This window comes from Ornithodoros turicata, chromosome 3 (genome assembly GCF_037126465.1).
Source record: "Ornithodoros turicata isolate Travis chromosome 3, ASM3712646v1, whole genome shotgun sequence".
Taxonomy (NCBI): Eukaryota; Metazoa; Arthropoda; class Arachnida; order Ixodida; family Argasidae; genus Ornithodoros; species Ornithodoros turicata.
In genome coordinates, this window is record NC_088203.1 from 101,882,285 (window position 1) to 101,904,737 (window position 22,453).

The 22,453-nt window shown below is 45.7% G+C and overlaps 1 protein-coding gene across 1 annotated transcript in view; it reads left to right on the plus strand.

Annotated features, from left to right (window-relative positions):
- The first annotated feature begins 17,115 nt into the window (after positions 1-17,115).
- LOC135389774 (uncharacterized) overlaps positions 17,116-22,453 on the plus strand; it is a 158,232-nt gene continuing 152,894 nt past the window's right edge. Inside the window, exons 1-2 of the mRNA XM_064619805.1 lie at positions 17,116-17,184; positions 21,480-21,701. Coding sequence (XP_064475875.1) covers positions 17,116-17,184; positions 21,480-21,701 — 291 coding nt within the window. The remainder of the gene's footprint in view (positions 17,185-21,479; positions 21,702-22,453) is intronic.

The window sequence follows — 22,453 nt, forward strand, 5'->3', positions numbered from 1 at the left end:
TTCCGGTTTTAAATACATGTATTTACATTGCGTTAGACGTGAAGAGGGTGGGAAGAAAGCTGTGCAGAACAGCTTGACAAGCCCCGTGTTCCCCGCAACTGTTGGCAGTATTAGCGGTATACAACTTACATAGAGAGATAAGCAAACTGTAATTGACACACTAAAGAAAATGCATAGGTAAACTAACTTATCAGTAAATACCCGAAAGCACTTTTTATATACATTGATATACAGACGAACAGTATGTATATATAGGAAGGGAGTTGCATCAGGACAGAAGCCGCCGATATTTCGAACAGAGACTGTTCTTCTTCTGGGCACCGTCCTCATCATTGGCATGGTATTTAAAGGGTTAGGTGTGACGTGTTTAAAGGCTCATACGAATTGTGGTGAACAGCCCGGAGGGAAGAAAGGTTCCGTACGGGCTTGTACGGCCGAAGTGAATGGCGGCTTTGTTAGAGTGTGGAGGGGATTATGTGAACGTTGTGATCTAGGCTACAGACCGGTTACAGAAGAAGTGGAAGGTTCACGAACACGTGGACGAAACGGGACAACAGGAAAAGAATTGGCAAGCATAGCGAAAGATAAGGAGGTTAGTGGTTACGTGGGGAAAATGTATGTATATATAAACACACGCACATACATATATGCATGCACGCACATATTCACATCGACACATGGCCATACATACATAGATAGTTTACTTTACCATATCACGTAGCGTCTTTTTGGGTAGTTACGCGAAATTGTTCTGTGGTGAGTTTGAATTTGTTGAGTGCGCTTGGAGGTGTATGTTGCAGCATCTGAAACCCGTGATTTGTTCGAGGGGTGGGGATAAACCAGTGCTCAGTATGGCGCGTTGATCGGAGTGAAGGGTTGGCCTGCAGTGTCGCACCTTCACTCTGCCTTGTCCCGTTCCTACGGATTTCGTATTTGTACGAGACCAATAGTAGATATTCGTAAAGCGAGGTGTATTACATAACATATTTTTTTTTTAAATTCGGAAGTATGAGAATAATACAATAAATTTGCTAACGCGCGCAGAGCATTTTTTTTGCAATTTTACTACTTTTTTACTAGAATTTTTTGTGCCAGTACACTCTTAGAAATGAACTTCACCACATAGCACGCTCCTAGCCAACCATCATCCCGAATGACAACGTTCTCGCCCCTGATTTGTTGAAAACGGGAGGAGGAGCCTATTTTGTGCTCATTATGCACGGCACAAAATAGGCTCCTCCTCCCGTTTTCAACAAATCTAGGGCGAGAACGTTGTCATTCGGGGTGATGGTTGGCTAGGAGCGTGCAATGTGGTGAAGTTCATTTTTAAGAGTGTACCCCGGACTAAGTGACAATACCTCAAGTGTGACCCAAAGAGACTCTTATACAGTGCCAGCTTAAGCACCTTTTTGCTAAGCATGCCGCTTCCTTGCTAAGAAGCCATGTAAAAGAAGATAAGAAGAAAGGGGACTACGTGTTCTGTACACTACAAGGGACGACGTGGAATGTTCCGTAATTATCAGTTTCTTTCAGGAGCGATATCGACCTCGTTTCTGCTGCGTTGGCGGTCATACCAACAGTACCGTTCCATGCAGTTTCCAAGTCGCCCATTTTAATTTTCAGCCGAGAAACATTAGCTGTTCTTTTATTTTTTCCCTGGCATTCTCAGTAATAGTTTTCCCGGGAATAACGTTACGAAATTGGTTTTCTGATTGTTATTTTCAACGATAACTGATTAAATTACACGCAAAAGAAGTGAAAGAAGACGGCATTAGCGAATGAGATGGAATTTTAGTTGCGATGGCAACCTGTTCATTAGTGTCTGCAATGCAGATGGACCTACACTCCCCTGGGGCTCACATGTAATAGATTTAGCTCTCCATAGTAGAGTAGTGTCGATGATTACGATGAAGACACTCTTCCTACGGCGAAAAATGTACGTATGCTGGCTAAATCAACTGAGAAATATGTCGCATATCTTCGTCTGTGTGAATGGGAAAAATGTGAGGGTGGGTTTATTCTGTGTTAGTACGGTGTCTTCTCTGCCTTAAGGGTTAAAAGACCTGTTGAGTTACTGAGAAGGTCGCTAGCCTGTCGTATATGTAGCCACATTTTATGTAGCCTCCAGTAAATGTCGACTCATTTTTGAGACTAAGAGACCCCTACGTTACTTGATTCGTGTTCCTGGTGGACAAAGTGCATGCACCTGCTCCTTTGGCCAGGTTATGCGAACACGTATGCTCAATAACGTCTGCGTGCTTGATCAGAAGCAGAAATGACCAAATACTGATTCTTAGCACTGCTGGTCTTCTTGCTCTTCTCGCCTGATATGTCATACAGATGTCTGTACAGCTTCCATTGAAATCTGACTGCGATTACCACTAGCCTCTCACACACATATTCACACTGCAGTCACATACGTTTGAATTCACATTTGCGCTTTACATATAGTAGTAGTACTTTATTTACCAATCACTTGAAGAGAGACACAGGTAAAAAACTGTCATGCAGGCAGCTTGACTTAAATCGAATATGTCTGTCTGCTGCTCGCGCTGCAGTAAAAGTCTACAACACGGATGCTGCCCTAGCAACTTGCGTCGTGCTGGTGCGCGTCGCGGGGTTCGAACCCGCGGCCTCGAGAAACCGATGCTCAGAAACCGGACGCGTTGCGACCGATCTGCCGAGGTTGGAGTCTCATTATTAGTCATCCTTCTATAACTTTATGTAAGTTACGTCTAAAGAACGTAGAGGGTTGGCTCAAGATCCACTTGGCAAAAGTAACGACAAAAATATGAAACACGGAAGCTTTCCTTTAATGGATACAAGCTTTCATGCCGTGGACTGTATTTCGTCAGGTACAAAAACAAGAGCATTGGAGTTACAAGTATATATACACTTGGATGGCACACACGCGCCAAACCCGCGGGCACAGTGCCCGCGTGTTTGTGCCGACCCTTTTCCAGCCACGTGGTATTTATCATCCCTCTATTAATTTGTATCCTAGACCCTCTTCCTTTTCGTATGTTCACGTGTGTGCCATCCGAGTGTACATATACTTGTAACTCCAATGCTGTTGTTTTTGTAGCTGACGAAATGCAGGCCACTGCATGAAAGCTTGTATCCATTAAAGGAAAGCTTCCGTGTTTTATATTTTTTGTTGTTACTTAAGTTACGTCTACGTAATTTTGTAAAGGAAGACTTACTGACTTGCTCTACACAGGCGCTTCTCGTGGTAAAATAAAATTGTCGTTGTGGTACGATTGGCGTATATTTTCGTGTCGCGCTTAGCCGTTGTGTTGTTCACTTGTCCTTGCGTAGTGCATCAAGGACAAAATTTTGCGTAGTCCGTTGCGTTCCGTTATAAATGGTGGTGCCCATGGCATGTTACAAGGACGCCGATATATGAGATATCTGATACATATACGCCAATATCTGATACATATCGACCTTAAGAAAGTTGCTCATCATAGCCACACAAATGTAATATGGTACGTCCAGTTTTTTAAACATATCTCTATGAGTGCTAAGAACGGCTCAAACTCGCCAAGCTTCAACGGTAGCGTGGGTGCATCAAATGCGCTGCTCGCGCCACCTGGAAGTTTCTGATCGATCTACTCCGTTGAGCATTCATCCCCCATCTGTCGTCTGACAGACACAGCGTTGAGAACTTCGATTTCAGAGCCTTCCGTCAGATGGCGGAGCGTCCCTTGAGGCGTTGGCTTGAAGGAAATCAAGAAAAATGCACGGATATGACCGTCTATACGCTACGCTTAGTTCATGCGTCTTTTCCCGCAATGTGTACTTTTGTGCATGCGTAGTTTGTGTTGTTTCTCATTTACAAGCCTCTTCACTGAATGCACCCGTTCGTGTGCCACGATCTTTACGCATTGCTGGTTCATTGCAAGGCTTCCGTTGCCGTAATGCGGAAATTCGTAATAGAGAATACATTCTTTGAATACATTCGTGACGTGCATGATGCCAGACATACTCAAGGCCATTCAGTTCTGGGCATTGAAACTTGGAAAAACATCGTCGCGAAAAATTCAATAAAGAATGTATTTAAATCGGGTTCCTATCGGAACGGTGCAGTATAAAAGTTCACCTGGGATGGTGGCTTCACCTTCGTTCAACTCCTTCTCAGGTGAAGCACGCTTTACAGGAATTGTCGCATTCCGAAACTCTTTCAGTTCATCATTAGTCCAGGCTGGGCACCGACCATCAAGCGAAAGGCCACTATATCACCATCAGCATGAGGAAAGCGTTCCATAAGCGTACCATCATAAGCGCTGAAGTTTCTCGAAAGCGTGCTCAGGTCTCATGCGTTCAAGCTAATCCTGTGACCATTCAGAAAAGAAGCGATGTACAAGAAAGGCCCTAGGCCCCGACCTTGAGCTTTCACATTGCGATTGTTATCATTATATTTAAAATTTGCGCGCTTCAAAACCGTTTTGATAGGCTCGCGCCAGAGCTCGTGGCGAATCACAGAGCGAAGTGATGCATTTAAAGCGCATTATGGGATAACGCCAAGTTAGCGATCGAGCCCCTTGCGTGAAGCCTCCCCGGTACATTCCATGCTCCGGTACAGCCTCCGGTATTCTCCTGTGCATTCCATCATCGCCGATCACGACTCATGTAGGGGAACGTCATCTCCTCTACATTTGGTGACCCGGACATCGGGCACCACAGTCCGATCGACAGTTCGGCCTTTCGCCCATCCCAGATTTCACAACGACCCCGGTTATCAGGTATCAGGGTCCATGCACTTACTCAGAAAGCAGACGATGGTGCCTCGTGAGCCTACCGAGCACGTCTTTCCACCGGGACTCGTAATGGGAGGTCACGCTCCCTCCTTTCGACCCGGCGTACCGCCCCATACCGGTCGCGGTTCGGCGTGGTCCCGCGCTCTTCTTCTACCGCACTCTACACGTACTTCGTCAGGGCATTCCCCGGCACCGCCAACGACACTACAATAACTGCGTTTACATGAATACGACACAAGCGTCTCGAATCGAGTCGAGACCGGAGAGAAGGCGATACGCCACCGTTTACATGGATGCGCATCGAGTCCAGACCGGAGATATGGCGCCACGCCGTGTCATGTCGGGAAATTAGAGACGCACTTCCGCAAGTACTGCCGTTTCCGGTGTCTCGCTACCTTCGCACCGAACGTCAAAATGTCGAAAACGTAGCGTCTACGCTGACCTACATATCCAAAACGAAGCGCGGCTGGGAACTTCCTAGTATCACCATTTTGTCATCCCGACTAGGAGTAGCGGACGACGCAACTAACCCGCAACCAAACGCCCCTTCCCATAATCCTCTCTTCTTTCCTCGATGCGCATCGTCTGTTTACATGCACAATCTGAATCCACCGTCTCGATCCACATCTGTTTAGCGGATTGAATGCTATATGCTCTCCTAGCGAATTGTCCCGTTTACATGGGTGGATTCGGTTCGACAACTGGATGCGATACGCTAGTGTCGTATTCATGTAAACGCGGCTACTGAGCAGCACGTTCCGCTACCGGTCTCGATGTGTCGCAGGTCTTTACACCCGGACGCCGCACACCTTGGCACGCTTTCTTGGAAACTCACGTGACAATGCCTCTCGTTGCTCCCATCGTTCTGCTACTATCTCATACGCCGGGATATCTCCATTGGCGCAGCAGCACGATGCGCGACACACAACGTCGGCAAACGTAGACACACGCTATCTTGCTGCTGCCGCGCCCACTGCCTCGACCTGAAGTCGTAAGTCCAGTAACCCGTCATCCACGTCTCGTCGTCATTCTTCCCTTCATGGTATCGACGCAGGCCTCAACCGCAAGCACCGCTCCATGTCTGAGGGGGGGGGGTGATGTGGCAGCCCGTGGACGACGACGGTGTGGCTACACGCTACCGACCGCACTGTCTCGTCCGTTCTGAAGAAGCTGTCCAGCACATCCTGCCCTCCCGGACATTTCATCATTGGGACTAATGTAGAGGAACACCATCTCATCTACACGTGTATCTGCCGTTGAAACCGCAATCAACGGCCCCCTAGAGTTCTTGATAACAGCCTACATATCACCGAACCGTAGAATGGACTGTGTCAAGGAAACTACATTGAATAAGGAAACTACCGGGAAAACTAAACTACATGATACATTCCTACGACTAGACGGCCAAGCGCATCCTACGATCCCCATGTTTCGTCAGCGGAATGAGAATTAGACACGTCCAATCCAAGGAACGAGTAGTTCGTTATCTGCAGTTCATTCACTGCAATTGACGTTCGGGAGTTGGTAGGAAGTTTCAAGGAGCCCACTGCAAGCTTTGGGACAAGTTGGAAGCCGTCTTTGTCAGGAACATCGCAAAACATCACTGCAAGAATTTAACACCTACTTGAGTATTCAAAACACCATAGTGTGCATAGCAACTGATGATGATCCTGAAGTCGAGATGTAGTAGCGCATGTGCACTAAGTGATAATGTAGGTGTACTAAAGCGTTTTGCAAGCATGTCATATTATGGAGTTTTATCAAAACGCACAAGCTTCACGATAACGTTTCCGAGAACATGACAAGCCAACCGCCTGATTCCTTTGTAGTGGCTGATATCATGTTGCTCATATCTGATTGACTGACAGCGATACGCAGTCGGAAGCGGATGTCACTTACGATTTTCTAAAACTCCCTATTGTGTCTTGTACTCTTTCGTCCCCTTATTGTAAGTATCCCCTAAAATTCGAGATGTGTCCGTTAAACGAAACTAGACCAGAATATGAACATTTTCCAGGGACACTCGTAGAATGCATTGGAAACATTTGCAGGGAGTTTTTACAAAGGAGCTGCCAATTTTTGTCTCTCTGTTCGAGGTTTAAATTTTAAAAAAGTCTCACGACAGCGGGTCGTACTATTAGAAATTTTTAGAACGTCCATTTTCTCCGAACGAAACGACTGACACGAGTGCCGCGCATTCGTTTTACGAATCAGTGAGCGAGTCGGAGTAAGCACGGTTTCGTTCGAACAACCCACTCGCTTTGAGTCGTTTCGTTGTATTCGCTGAGCACGACAAGATGGCGGCGATCAGCACTGGTGGTGGCGCAGCCGCTTCTACAAAGAAGATGAAAAGATTTTCGGTCGTGTATGATCTAAATCTTCTGCGGGAAGTTATCGGCTGCAATTCCTACCGCGAACTAACTATCAGAGCTATGCTTGTACTCTTTTGGCGGTGCCAGTTAACGTCACTTACACGCCACAAATCATCAAGCCGTCGGCTGTTAATCGCCATAAGGTGTACGTGCGAAGTCGAAATGTGCACATTACGTCACAATAGATCTGCTAGAACAGGTTTCTCTTCACCTCGGACTACGCAGCATACGGCGGCACGTCATATAGGTGGATGAGTGCTAATATCCTATTTAATTACTATTTTAATTTACTATTCGTCTCGTAGATCTGGCACGGAGGAGCAGTACGATCAAATGGAGAAGCTGCTGTGGGGCAAGAGATAACTGACATGGCAACTGGGTTTGGCCATGTTGAACGATCAGTATCAAGGCCACCTGAGCAAGATTTCGGAAGGAACGATTCACACGACTCAATAGAATACACTTCAGTTCGCTTATTCATTACGCTTCGTGTTGGTGAATTCGAACGTTTCGTTCGTGCAAGAACTACCCACTAAAACTCTCTATTGTGGCGGGTGCACGATTCTGTATATACGAGTGATCCGCGCATGTGCGTGTTTAAATTAATTATATTTATATGAATAAATAATACATTTAAATTGCGTGCCTAACGGAATGGCGAAGTGTAAAAGTTCACCCGTCAAGGTGACTTCACCTTTGCTCGACTCCCTCTCAGGCGAAGCACGCTTTACAGAAGAGCGCCCGCACGCCAACAGCCTAGCCGAGAAAGGCACCGGTACAAAAATTCGGTTCCGCAGAAAAAAACCGAATATATATATATAGATACTCATGGAACAATGCGACAGCACCAGGGGACACGTGTTTCGCCGTGTTTGCGGCTCGTCAGCCCTGGGTAGCTGCGCATCGTCCGGGATTGGCAAACCAGGGGTGACTCAGCGAGCGATCATCACCGACGGTGACCCGAGTGACCCCTGATTTGCCAATCCCGGACGATGCGCAGCTACCCAGGGCTGACGAGCCGCAAACACGGCGAAACACGTGTCCCCTGGTGCTGTCGCATCGTTCCATGAGTATTTGTTTCTCTACGTGCAGCCATAGAAGCTATCTTAATCTGTAAGTTTGAATTTCAAACACGTCTAGCGTCATTTACCTATTTCTTTAATGGCTTTTTCCCCCTCTTTATACAGGGTGTTTCAAAAAACGTGTCATTCGGACTTGATAAAAAAACGGGACGACGGAAAAATACGGGGTAAACGGCACTTGTGTGGCAACTGAATTTGCCATCTTGCAAAAATATTTTCATTTGATTTTAATTAAAATAAATTGAATTGAACTCCAAAATTTCCCAAGTCAACCTAACGAGTAGATGACTACAAAGCGGAGGATATCCCGTAGGCCGGACAACGTGTCGTACATGCTTCTACCTGGTACGCTGGACGACTGCGAGGGATGAATGATTGACGGGAGCACGTTCTGGATCTTTTGGCCCAAAGCAGACGTCAGGATTTTGTAGTCGGCGTTCAGAAGGGTGATTGGGCGCCAGTTTTCTCGTTCCGTAGGATCCCCGTTCTTTTTGGGAAGCAGTACGATATGTCCCAGGCCAAACGATTCGGGGAAAGCATTGCCGCTTATATACATGCTTGCAAAACTTGAAAGAATAAACGACGAATGACAGGCCAGAATGTCGAGTAAAATTCGGGAGGAAAACAGTGTGAGCCGGGACTAGTGCCCGAAGCTGCTCTGCGCACAGCGCAGTCAAGCTCACGTATTGTTAACGGCCTGTCGGCTTGCACAGTGTAAGACAAATCGCCTGAACCTGGCGGCGGCTGAAGTGTTTGTTTACGTGCACGCAAGGTTTTGAGCCGCTCCAGGATTTCTCTGCTCTAGAACATGATAGTCGAGTATAACCAGCTAAGAATGTCTGGATTTTGTTTATTTATTCTCGTTTTAATTTTCGAGTATTGTGGTACCCGGCTCAGTTTAATCAAAGAAACGACATATCCAATTCCTGCATAACTTCTGTAACTATCGTATTTGTAACATTATAGATTCTGTGAGTTGCACGGATCCTACTCCTGCACTCGAATGCCTTTTATGCTACTACTTCTTTTAAATACAGTCCTTCACATTCCTGTTTGAGAAATTTCAACACTTTTCGTCGGCTCTCAGCTACAGAATTGTGGGCGTATCTTCTTCTTGTTTTTTCTTTTTCTTTTTGTTCGTATCTTACACGCAATGTTGCGCTATCAAACATATGAGGTGTTTGCAACTTCAACGTATTATAATAAAAACAACACTGTACCATATGCTGTCAGACTTTGCCGAGAAAAATATTCCAGTACCTTGTAGGGGCCTTTCATACCGTGTATTATGGAATGCAAATCTAGGAAAAGGTTTGTGGTAACGGTTTTTTTTATGAACTTTTATTGCGCTTTGCTACTGCTACGCGGTGCGGCGGCTCCTTTGATTCATACCTCCCAGCGAAAGCGGGCGTGAACGCACAACAAACCTTTCTCACGAACACTGTGTAAATCCAGAGCAGGGCGCGATATTCTGTGCACGCACAGTGACAAGGTACGCGCATTACGTTCTCTCGCAAGGTTAAACAGTGAATTATGCGGGCCATAAAATGACGACAAAAAGGAAATGCCACGTGTTGTCCTGGGGGAGGAAGTTATGAGCTTGGCGCATGAATAAAAAGTTTTCTTCCTGCACCATATTTTCCACATGGGAAGAATAAAGAAGCTTGTGTAGTGAAGAGCGGCATTCTTGGGGTGTCTTTGATGGAGGGGAAACAAAAAACAGTAATACACGATAGAGTGTCATGCACCGTTTCGCTTTTTGCGTGATACGTAACCTCTTGAGGTTGTTATAATGTAAAAAGTGAAATTGGGCGATGTAGTTACATTTATTGTATAGCGGATGTGAAGTACGATCGGGGGCATTAGACGAATTCTGTTGTAGTTTCGCTCGAGATGGGGTCTACGTGCGTAATTCAAAACGAGATAAGGTAACACGATGGCCGACCTGATAAGGCGACGCTCGTTAAAAGCTGTACCATGTGCTGAACTTTCGGCGCACTTCAACCAAATATCAGGTGGGCAAAATGAATCGGCGGAACAGCCACTGTGTCGTCGCTGATGATCTCAGCTGTCTCGCGACCTAATACCTTGCATTACTATAGTGTTATCCTACTTGATTACACTCTCAAGGATTACAATACTTCGAAAGCGTTCGCTTCGTGTTTTCGTTTTTAGAAATATAAGGCTGAAACTTGCGATTACTTGGAAATGAGTATGGGGTTAGATGCAGGATGGTTTTCTTTCTCTTTTTTTTTTTTCGTTACAGATTATTATTTTCTTTTCTTTTTTTTTAAGCAGTGAGAGCAGCTGTGATGCCATTTTTGCGGGTGGATACGCGGCCATGCGGACGGAAAGAGCATGTAAGTACTACTGGACAACTAATTACCTAAAATTAACTAATTAACTTTTTAATTAGATATTTTCGCGAAAAGTCCGAGACAGTAGTATTGGAGGCGACCATTATTCGAATCCAGCCTCTTTCTCAAAAGACCTGAAATGAGCACGTACTTTGATACATAAATCGCCAAACTTTGGCGTGCAAATGAGGCGAAACCACAACTACGCACTTCTTTTTTTTTTTACGCACTTCTTCTTTTTACTTTTTACTTTACGAATTTAAAAAAAAACACCCTGTACACAGTATGATAAGTAAGCGCCCGTCGTTACGTGAAAGAAGGACGACGAGAGAGGGAAAACAGATTCGGGAAACTGTCTTGCGTGACACAGCTGGGGTACGACAAATACTTATATTCATTCAATAGGCGGTTTAACGTGTTGTTCTACCGCCTTCGTCCTCGTCTATTCGCACCTACAGCACCTACCCTTACGCAACCTATATCCAGGACCTACCCTTGATTCGCCCCTGAGGCCCCATGGGTACTTCCATTTTTGAAAATCGAACCTCGGCGCCTTCATAGCGTCGTCAATACAGACACTAATGTCTCTTTTACGTGACGCTTTCACCTTTCGAAAAAACTTCCTCTTTATGAATCTCCCAATCTACCCAACTTCCCGTTCCTTATCTCTACCTCACCGCCGTTTCATTCACAAAACCCGGTCACATTGAATCCATTCAGTCGCAGCTTTCTGCATCAAACGGCAACGCGAACGACATCATTAACTTTTTTTTTTTTGTTGCCTCCTTTTCTTCACACCTCGACGCTGCCTACCAAAAACTTTTCTTTGTCTTTTTTTTTTCTGTGTTACAACTAGCGCCGTCATTTATCAGCGGCAGACGCGCGAACCACGCCCAAAAAGTGGGGCAAGGACGCTTTTGAAGCGAGCAGTCGTCGACAGAGGTCGCCTTTGCATGGCCATTGTTCCCCGAACGCTCGGCTTCGAGAATCAATGGGATGGGTTACTATGGTAACAGAGGGAAAGGAGAAGGATGGGAAGGGGATAAGAGGAGCGAGAGTTTGGGCTCCCGTCCGAAGTGCAGTCTCTGTCGAACTATCGTGTGGAGGCTGCCGTCAACAGTTCCGCGCGTGACTGTGAGCTGTGCGCGTGGTGTATCTTGTTTTCGTTCGGGCAGCTTTTGAAAATGATTTGACGGCCTGCGTTCTGCCTCCGTTCTGGCTTGTGGTGCGTACCGTTTAAATTGTGGGGTTTGGAAGAAAACTTCTAGAAAGTTTGTTGCATAGAGTTGCATGCGGCGTAGAACAGAGGGCGAGACCAATAGGAGGGGTTGACAAATCGGGGTTTGAGAGCGCCGGGGAACGGAGATGAGACAGAGTTATTAACTTCATGCTTCACCGGTGTCCTTCTGAGAAGAATGGAGCTGTGATGGTTTGAGTGATGGACAAAGTTTTGGTGTGAGTCAGTTTCTATTGTTGTTTTGATCGTGAAGACCAATAATAACAAATGACTAAAGACAAACTGAACCCTAAACTTTTTATGACATTGACAATGTCTTTTGCTCGTAGTAAAGTGTTGTGGTATTCCGCCTGCTGGGCTGGGTTAATGTGTGCGTTTTTGATGAAATCAAAATTAAAGTAAGCAAACGTTATCTGGCGTCTCCAGGTTCTGTGACGTTAAAGAGGGTGACGACGGTAAAAGGTGGACCTCGAATTATACGATGACAGTATGGCGCACGTGGCATTCTGCTCCTGCTGCTACTATCGGCCTGGTTTTGAGCAGCACACCTTATAACATGCACGAACAGTGCTGTTCACGAACGCGATCTGTCATGCTACCTTCGAAGCGAACCTCTGAGTCTTCGAATTTTCTGAGCAGCATTATGCTTCTGTAAAGCGTGCTTTGCCTGCACACCGCGAGAGTACTGCAGGGAAGTATCTTTGAAGGGGGTATGCGTCAAATCAAAGACGAGTGAACTCATGTCAAAGTCAGCGCCTGCACAACTTTGTGCGTTGCATCGAGTCTTGTTCTTTGGACAGTACCTTTGTGTGTTGTCATCAGCTACGGTTGCTAATGTCACCAACAGAATTAGGGCTCCACGTCTGCGAATGCCGATCGAGGGAGATATATAAAAAAAAAGGCTCGTTTATTGTGAAACCGGGTTAAACAAAGCATGGATACGTCGTCTGTTAGGGCGTGTGCTGTGGCGGGCAAAGGCTTGCACAGTGACTGACAATTGATGCCATGGACACGCTCCTGGGGAGTTCGTTCACAAATCGAGTGATCCGAGGGCCAGATGGTTAACCCGCAAAGCGGAAGGTTATCCACGTCTTACGGAGCGAAGTAACTGTAACAAGGGCAAGAAAGCCACGTACTCCAGAGCATGGTAAGCGCTGAGACCGGGACTCACTGCGTCATGACCGTGTGGTCCTGTGCACTGAAAGTTACCTGTCAGCCACGTATTCAGACTGGTTATTTATTTGTTTCCGGAATTAACAATAAGAGTAGTTTACGCGACAGCGGCGTTGCGGCGTGCTGCGAATCCAGCGGGGAGCTGAAGTTTCTCTGCAATGGACGTCAGTAACCAACTTGGTCGGTCCACTCGACATTTGCGGAACACACGCTGGACGCTTTCTACGCCTTCGTAAAGGGCATGTGAGTAATCCCAAACCGTCAGAGGCCCCGTTCCCGTCTAGGAAAAACATCCCAAGAGATATTCCGTTTGAGCTCTTGCACCTGGCGCATCGTTCTCGCAGCAAGGCAAGCACGGCGGTGAGACCAGCTGTGCCTTCGTCATTCCCCCGCCTCGCGAAACAACCCCTTATCCCAGCCGGACTACTGTCATCCCTATAGAATCGGTGTTCCGACCCAGAGCTCCCATTTTGCTGTAACGCAGACCAGGAATGGTTTAACGCTGGGGCAGTGTTTAGGACTTACTGAACATCACCGACGACCGTACCCAGGGCCGCGACCAGTATCACGAGAAAGCTGCAGGTGGAGATTCTTGTTCGAGGGTTTGGAGCGTAGCTGTCAGCGCCAATGTCCGTGCGTTGATACCTTAGTACGGAAGCTCTTCTCTGCGTGGTGCAGTGCTGGAAACTGCATGTTACTAGCTCCGTCGAGTTACTCCAGTGTATTCCCTCGGAATGATATCTTCTCATCATGTTGTGACGGGTGACACGTACCTATGCTAGGTGCGAGCCTCTTTCAAAATGACCATGTCTTTGAAATTTTTGCGTTGAAAGGGTTGGCAAACCCTGCAGGTTCCTTGGTGCATCATTCATCTTACGTATGTTCTCGCGTCATTCCTTCCGTGTCGAGCCACCTCTACTGCAGATTATATCTACACAGTATTCTTATGGTGTCGCCTGTTGGTGTAGGGTCATCCCTTGTGTCGAAATTTTCTATTGGAAGCAGTTAGTAATTTCCTACCTCAAGCTCACATCCTGAAGAAGTTGCAAGCTGGTCAGAAATTTTAAGAACAGCATCCATGTTGAACATGGCGGTGTAGTCCGCGTATACGCTGATGTATTCCAGTTCATTTACTGGTTACTCACGCCAAACTAACTGGTCAAGGACAATCACAAAAATAAGAGGAGACAAAGAACAGTTCTATCGCACCCAGCCAAGTTCCCTCGTGTCAGAGTTTCCACTCATTCTTAGTTTCGAATAGGACTGTTACTCGCTTCTAAATGTATTCTACAAAAGTTGCGATCGAATGAACACGCCTGCGTTATCAGAGAGCTGATAATGGACAATTCGCAGTTGCGTTCTAGCAATTAATGTTGCCTTCTGTGCAGTTTCATCTGATAGAAACCAGAGAAGGCGCACTTGTTCAGAGTTCCCCATAGCAGCCTTAATGGTCAGGTATTCTGGTATTGGTACGATATTGTGGTTCCGAGAACACACCTCGATATAGATTCCTACTCTAGCGTGTATCTGCGTTTGCACATTTAAATTTATCCTGGCTCTTCTGTTTCATTTTTGGAGGCCTTATTACAGGAAGAAAATGAACAGGGCCAATATCCTAAGGCCTCATGGCCTATACGCAACAGTGTCTGAAAGTTGCAGTTGTGATGCAAAAGCTAGCGCACCCTTTCGGTCGTCAAGAGCTTCTATCGCTTTTTTTTCTCTCTTAACTTTCCTAATGCCGTTATTGATTCATTGAGTAATAAGTGAGAGTTTTTGATCGCTCAGTAACGCTCCCTTATGATTCTGAGCCACGTCTGCCTGCTGTGAGGAGCCTATCGTTTCTCAGACTTACGGGCATGTATTTCAGTATCTCAAATTTTACTCCTCCCGCTCAAAAAAAAAAAAAAAAAAGTAGGCATTGATTTGTATTATCGTGTGGTTTCAACGCGACCGCTGTCTAGCTGTCTTTCCGCTGTTTCTTGCCTGTGCCCATGACCCGAGTAGTGAAATAATTTGGCGCATCAGAACCTATCGGTTTGGTTCCTGTCACTCAGGCACTACAGTTTTTCACTTTGTGGAAACGAGACAGAGTAACCATCACGGAGCATTTTCGTGAAGCCCGTGCACTTCCATGTAATAGACTGGGGTTGTCGGCGAGACCGTAACAACGACCCTGGACCCAGGGGTCAGTCGGCGTTCTGGGAAATACCAGAGTGCTGCTCCCGATGAGTATTCGTCGAATGGCCATCTGTTCCAAGCGATAACAAGAAAGCTTCGCTGAAAACGGCGGCTGTCCTGTCGAACCGCATCTGTAATTCATGAGCTGGGCAGACCCGTCGTCCCCTGCCATTACTGCACCGCATCGGATTCGAACCTTCTGCCGGAAGCGATGTCCGCTATAATCGGATCAGATGATACGGAAGTCGGACGTCTTTGATGATTTGTGCTTTTCATCTGATCGAGGTGTCAAAAGGTTGAATTCGGAAGGAAGAATCCTCAAGGTTCTGTCGAATGTATACAGCGAAAATGTTAAGTGAAAAAAAAAAAAAGACAGAGAGCTATTGCTTGGACTATCTTGAAAGCTAGACCAACTCTGGCTCTCCAAATGCGAGTCGGGAGATTTTGATCGCTCGTATTTTTCCCGGGGTTTCCTCAAAACAATTTCAAACTAAAAGTTTAGGAACGGCTCTCAGTGAAGCCACGTATATCGCGCGAAATTCACATATCAAAGAGTATAGATTTGTGTAGTTTCCCGTTCTTTTCTGAATAACGCGTCCTGGAGTAGCCAGTCCCGAGTGGCTCGGGACTAACATCTCCATTTTTTTTCTTTTACAAATCAATCATTCAATCAATCACATATCGAAGGCTCTACCAATTGAGCTAAGCTAACACGCCTTCTCAGCGACTTCCAGGGTGCGTCATCTGAAGGGACAAACCAGACACTCTCTCTCACTCATCCTCCTTCCACTCTTACATTTTTGCTCACTCATACACACATTCATACGACGGGATCGACGCAGGCGGCACCTTTTCTTGGTTCTGGATAAACCCTACACTCCCACTCGAACTTCTTGCATGTCCATTATCACAATGTCCAAAATGTCCACTAGGAAATGTCCACAATGTCTATGTCCATTGTCCACAATGAGCATGAGTATGTTCATGAGCGAGTTTTGTAGAGGTGTGCTACTCACTCAAAAAAATTGAACAGTAGCCATTCAAGTCATTCGACTTTTCTTTCATTTATTTATTTTTTCTCATAATTCATTTTGCCAAGGAATTGCGATTTTACTATGCCGCATCCGCTCGTCACGGTGATGTAGATTTTTCCGAGACACCCTCTCATGGCTGCTCTCAAGTTGTCCGTGATTGCGCACTCTTCAAAAGCCTCTTGTACATAAAACTGTCATGATACCTAGAAACCAAGGTGACGAATAGGAACATCTCAGCACGGGATCCGCCATGATTAAGTACGGCAATCCTAACGTCTTACCGACAGTATCCCTTACAAGCTCCGTGCGTCATCCTCGCATGCGGTAGTAGACGGTTTGTACGGTACAATATCCTTCGTTGCGGAATAGGAACTAATCGAAGCACATACGATGATAGTGGTCAGGACGAACACACACAGCCCAGAGGCACACGGCTGGGATTGGATTGGAAAACAGGAATGCCGAGGGCAGAGAGGCGTTTACACGTTGCGAGGCAGTGGCCGTATCTATCATGGCAGCTTCTCGACTTGGACGTTGAGAGAGGGCATCGCCTCCTAACAAATCCTTTGCTTCCGCCGTGTCTCTCTCTCCCAGCATTTTTTCTAGCCTTATGATTTCTATGCTCGTGTCGGTGGTGTCTTCCTGTTCACAGCCAGCTTCAGCGCGGGTTTCCTGTCCGTGGCCAGTTTTATATTACCTTCTTCGCCGACAGGCAGAGTTTTTATTAAAATATCGCGAATACTGATCTGCTTCGCCTATTTTTTTTTTTTTTTTTGTAAATCTAGCTTCTTATTCATTTGTACACAGCTTAAAGAGAAATCGAAATGTATCGCTACGGAAGAGCAGGAAGTGAAAACGCAAACAGGCATCAGGTGCTATCACCGTCGGTGATCGGTCCGATGCACAACCTGCTTTGACCAACATGACAGGGTTTGAGTTCGAGACCCACTCTGGAACTGGCCTTGGTCGCTTTTATCGTCTTACTTCCACCGTAAGCTTCCATGAAAGCTATGGCGTATTTCTACTAGTCATAACAAAGCGGCCGGGGAAAAAAGATGGAAACACAAACAGACTGGATTCTCCCTTCAATTTCTCCTGTCCGGTGCTAGTCAGTACGGACAGCAGAAAACGAGAGGAATCGTCTCCTTGAGCTTCTCGGAACTTGTACAAGAGTCTTTCCGTCTCATTTCTTACATGGTTTCTTTTCGCGGAACGATGCTTCAATGGAGAAACTATTGAGTAACATTATCCAACTGGGCAATGAAGTTGACATCCACCCAACCCCACCCCACAACCCGACTGCCCTTTTTCTGTTCCCTTATTTCTTCCGTCCCCCAGAAGAAAAAGATGGTCTGCCGCTTTCGTTTCTTCCTTTTCTTCTTATCCATAACCACAAACAATAATCAATAAAGCTCTATGGAGTAGAGGAAGGAGCAATCTTTCGATACAGAAGTGCAGGATATTTGTCTTTCTCCCCGTGCTCCTTCCCCGTCTCGATGGGAACAAGTCCCAAATGGGCAACTTTTCCTGTTCTTCCTGTCCGGGGAAAAGGGGGTGTCACGCCTCGATTGATGCTTTACATTGACAGAGAAGGTTGAGCGAGACGCGAGGTGATTTTACGTAACCAAAGACTGTCCCAAGGATTGTATTTTGGTTGTCTCAGAGCTCATAGCTCAGATTGAGCTCTTCTCAACTTTGTTTTCTTTTCCTTTTTTTTTATGAGCGCTATTGCACTACAGATGCCATGTGATCCCAGTGGTATTTAACATTAACCTTGAGTGTGGCTTTATCTGAACTAGCACTAACTAACCCTGACCTTAACGTTGTTAACATGCACGGTGTCCTACTAACATACACTAAGATTATTCACACACACACACACACAAAAAAGGACCAAGCGCTCTACGCGGACGAAGCAACCAGGGTGGTGTTAGCAGTATTTTACTCATATGCCTAATTAATGAATAGGTTAAGATTAACTTGCTATGTATTAAAATGGCCCTAAAAGGGCTGTCAGTACGAAAGCAATAGAGCGTCTCGAGAAACACCAGACCGAAGTATTTCCAAGGTACGATTTGTGTGGCTTTCTCTTCGGGCCAGAAAAAGCGATTGCCCATTTTGTGTGTGCGTGCGTCCCTGTTTTTCGTTGTTGCTGTCACGATTTTATTGGCTCTCACAATCACTATGTCTTTCTTCGACACCTCGACCCGGAAAAACACGTCCTTATTATTATTATTATTATTCTTTTTTTTTTTTTTTTTGCGGTCCTAACGTTTATGTCGATGGATTCATAAAACCCGTGACCATCATGTGTAAAAAATTACGGACCGAGAACGACGGCGTTAATCGCTCCTTTGCCCAGAATGCTGATGGTCGGTGGTTTCACGTTTCGTGCGCGAGATAAGCTGTGTCCCGTATTAGTAAAAAAAAAAAAAAAAAAAAACCTAGAAGGCGGTGAAGACAAGCTAAACGATCGGCTTATTTGAGTGTTCCTCCAATGGGAAGCAGGCTTAAGGACGCACAAGAGCCTTCCATTACGTTTTTTTTTTTTTTCTTTATTCCTCGAGACACACGCTCGTCGGGGATTATATGTGAAGAAGAATATTTGCAGACGCGCGGAAGACGCCTGATTCTATGAGGCTTTGCTACATAATCTATAGCCTTGGATGAAGGCGGGTCAACTTTCCCGGAAATTTAGGGGCTTGTTTGGTGACAATCATTTTTAACATCGGCGACGTGCCTAGAAGTGTTTGTTTTGTTCGTCGGAAATTAGGCATATCAACTTTTTTCTTTTTTTTTCCCCTCTCTGCTTCTTTGTTTTTTTATAGATTAAACTCATCATTAGCATGGTGTTCTTCTTTTTTTTCTTTTTTTTAATTCTTTTCGTTTAGGTTCGTCCTCATTAACGAGGCTGTATTTTCTGTTAGCGCATGGATGCTATGAAGGCTTCAGTGTCATGGATTAGGTTGTTTTCGAGGGGCCTTCAGTGTGTCCTCCTTTTACGAAACACGAGCGTTCACTGAATTCTTATTTCTTTTAATTGCTTTAACTGCTTCGCTGATGAACACCAATTTTCGAGAACCCAATGTCTGAACAATTACTTTGATGCATATTCCAGTACACGTACTTCACTTTTTTAATTGCGCGCTAGCGTCACGAAGCAACTGTGGCTATGAATGGCGTACAGATGTGGACAGATGGAGAGAGGACAGCAGGAAAGAGAGTGGGGTGTACGCCGAAATAAATCATTGAAAATAAAACAAAAAATCCACGCTCGAAAATACACTCATGAAAATCCACCTTCTGAAATAAATCGCAGAAAAATCCACGCTCTCCAAATAAACACTGCCAAAATAAATCGAAGAAAGGCTTAGGGAGGGAACGTGCCGAATATCGCTTCGCAAGATGATATGCGTGCATCTGATATCACTAATTAACTGCTCAGCTTCACGAGTTTGGGACGTCTAACCAACGTGCTCTTCCAACGTGTCCGCCCTGCTTAGCTAAGCCTAACCGGACGCAATGTGATTTTCATTCGCTAAAACGACTTCCGCAGACATACAAAACTCGCGAAGCTGAGCGGTTTAAACACGGCATATCATCTTGCGAAGCAGTCGGCGCGTTTTCTCTGTTTCGGGATCGCGAATTTCGACATAGGGAATTTCGGCCCTCCCAACGACAGCCGTACTATTTTTCGAGGCGAACGTATAGGGAGCTTTGGCCGTCCACCAATCACAGAGGATTTATTTTGAAAGATTTATTTTTGAAGAGTTGACTTCGTGAAGTATATTTCTGCGAGTTGATTTTGCCGCCGTGTATATTGACAGAGTTTGTTCTTGAAAACTTATTTTGAAAAGTGGATTTTTACATGATTTATTCTTCATTGGTTTGTTCTTCAATGATTTATTCCGGCGTCATTCCGGGGTGAGGGGGGGGGGACAGAGGAGGGGAATATGTTTATTGAAACAAAAAAGAAAGCGAGGAAAGGTTAGTAGTAGTAGGTTAGTATGCGTCCTACGTCGACTTAGTGGAAACAGTGGAAAAGTACAAATAGAAACAGACTTGTGCGTAATGCGTTACTAGTAATTGCGTTACTTGTAATCAATTACTTTTATGAGTAATTTTTAGAGTAATCAGTTACTTTACTGTCAAAGTAATTTTTCGAATAATCAATTACTTTTCTGAGTAATCGATTACTCAGTAATTGATTACTTTTCCGGTAGAGATTAACTCACCTTTCAGATGTTCTGCCCCAAGTCAAGACCCTCGTACCGTGAGCCTTTTTTGGACCGTTCTACTATACCAAGCGGAGGTCATTGTAATAAGGTTATGGAATTTCAGGGTCTCTCTCCCTAATCTCTTACTACACCAGTGTGGTGGTACCATTGTGGTAGCTTTGGAGGTGGTGTGAGTCATGGGAAGATCCACGCAATGCTCTTCCACAATCGGGTCAACGTCTTCCCAGGCGATAAATACAGTAGACGTACAGATCTACTTGTCCTGCGCGTTTTTGTTTTTCGTTTTATTTCAGTTGTTCCGCTGTTGAACGATTTCTTTCTTTCTTTCCCCCCCTCTGAGGCACACAAAGACGGGTATAATTTGCGTGAATGCAGAGTAACGACCGGAGTAACGCCTTACTTTTCTACTCGTTACTCAATTACATTTGGAGTCCAGTAATTGGTAACAGTAATCAGTTACTTTTTCCGTACAAGTAACGGTAATCAATTACTTTTTTCGAGTAACGGGCACAAGTCTGAATAGAAATCATACGGAAATTTTGAAGATAGAATTGAATTTCTTTCGACGCAACCCTGTTGCGGAATCGGGCACGGTGTTGCCGATCCCGTAACGTGAGAGAACAGAGCTAATTCCGCGAGCAGGACCCCTTTCCACACTGCCATGTGCTCGATGGTGCAAATCCTTGTGGTTAAGTGTCGCCGTGTCTGGTTCCATATCGCGGTATATCGCTGTAAATGTCATTATCATACCAAGAGTGTTATCATTAGGGCAGTCCCTGTTGCACATCGTGGACGGCAGTTGGCTAAACGAGTTGATTTAATTAGCACGAGGGCTGCCCGACACAACAACTTCCCCGGTGGCAGACGTATCAAAAGTGCCTTGAGTAGCGACGCGAATATCTGTAGGAATGTCGCGGGTTTCCTTCACGTCATATGCAATACGGTTGTCACTGCGCGTCTCCTTTGTGTCTCACTGAATGTACGTAACCGACTATCCGTTTTCTTTGCAGTTTGTGTTGTGGGTGCGTGTGTGGCGATGGTGTCGTAGGATCCGTCCGGCGGCGTGTCTTCCGGCGGCGGCGGTGGACTGCAGGTGCCAGGCGGCGGCGTCGTGGTTCCGGCTGATGAAGGTTTACCACCTGGGGCTGCCGGGGCGCTACAGCACCGCCGGGGTACCACCTCCCTCCGTGCCGCCATCGCCAGGCGCCTATCCCGGGTGTCAGCCCACGACTCCGCGTCTCTGCCATCTGACCACTGCGACTGCACAAAGGTATAACATATTCATAGCCGCACTTCAGACACGCCTCGACGTTGCTCTGACGAAGGTAGATATGGTAAACGTAAGACCTCAAATTATTGTAAACTCGTCGAAAGAAAAATCGCCTGAAGTTTTTGTACCTCGCTGCACATCAAAAATTGAAAATGGATGCTCTGGCTTACCTGCGGCCATTTAGTGGGAGAGAAAAACGTCAGTGACATTCGTGGCAGTTCAAACCATTCCTCGTAAGAAACGATTGTTTTGGGTTTTCTTTTTTTTCCTCGGACGGTATCAGAGTGGAATGATCTGCCACAGGCTGTGATTGACTCTCCGTCGGTGCAGACATTTCTCTGTTATGTAATTAACGGGTTGATGCGTCTTTCTTTTTATGTATACCACTCCTGCTTAGGCCTGACTAGGCCAGTAGTATGCCTAAATAAATAAATACGGGGAAAATACGTTGCGAGAATACAATATGAGACACGTGGACCTCAATATCGTATGTAAATTAAGTAGGATTATTTTCACACGAAATTTAGTACGGGTCGGCACATTACAGCGCTGTTTCGTGTCGTCCGTCTTCGCTAGAATAGAAAATCAGTTTTCCGTTATGGTATCATCATCGTCGTCGTCATCCGTTACTGTAACGCTTTGATCATTCGCGTTTGAACAGCAATTCCCGCTTACTTTCTATCTATCAAATTGCTCCTGCACTAAAAATCTCTATTCTTCTTCTTGCTCTATGAGATCTCCCGTGGGAATTC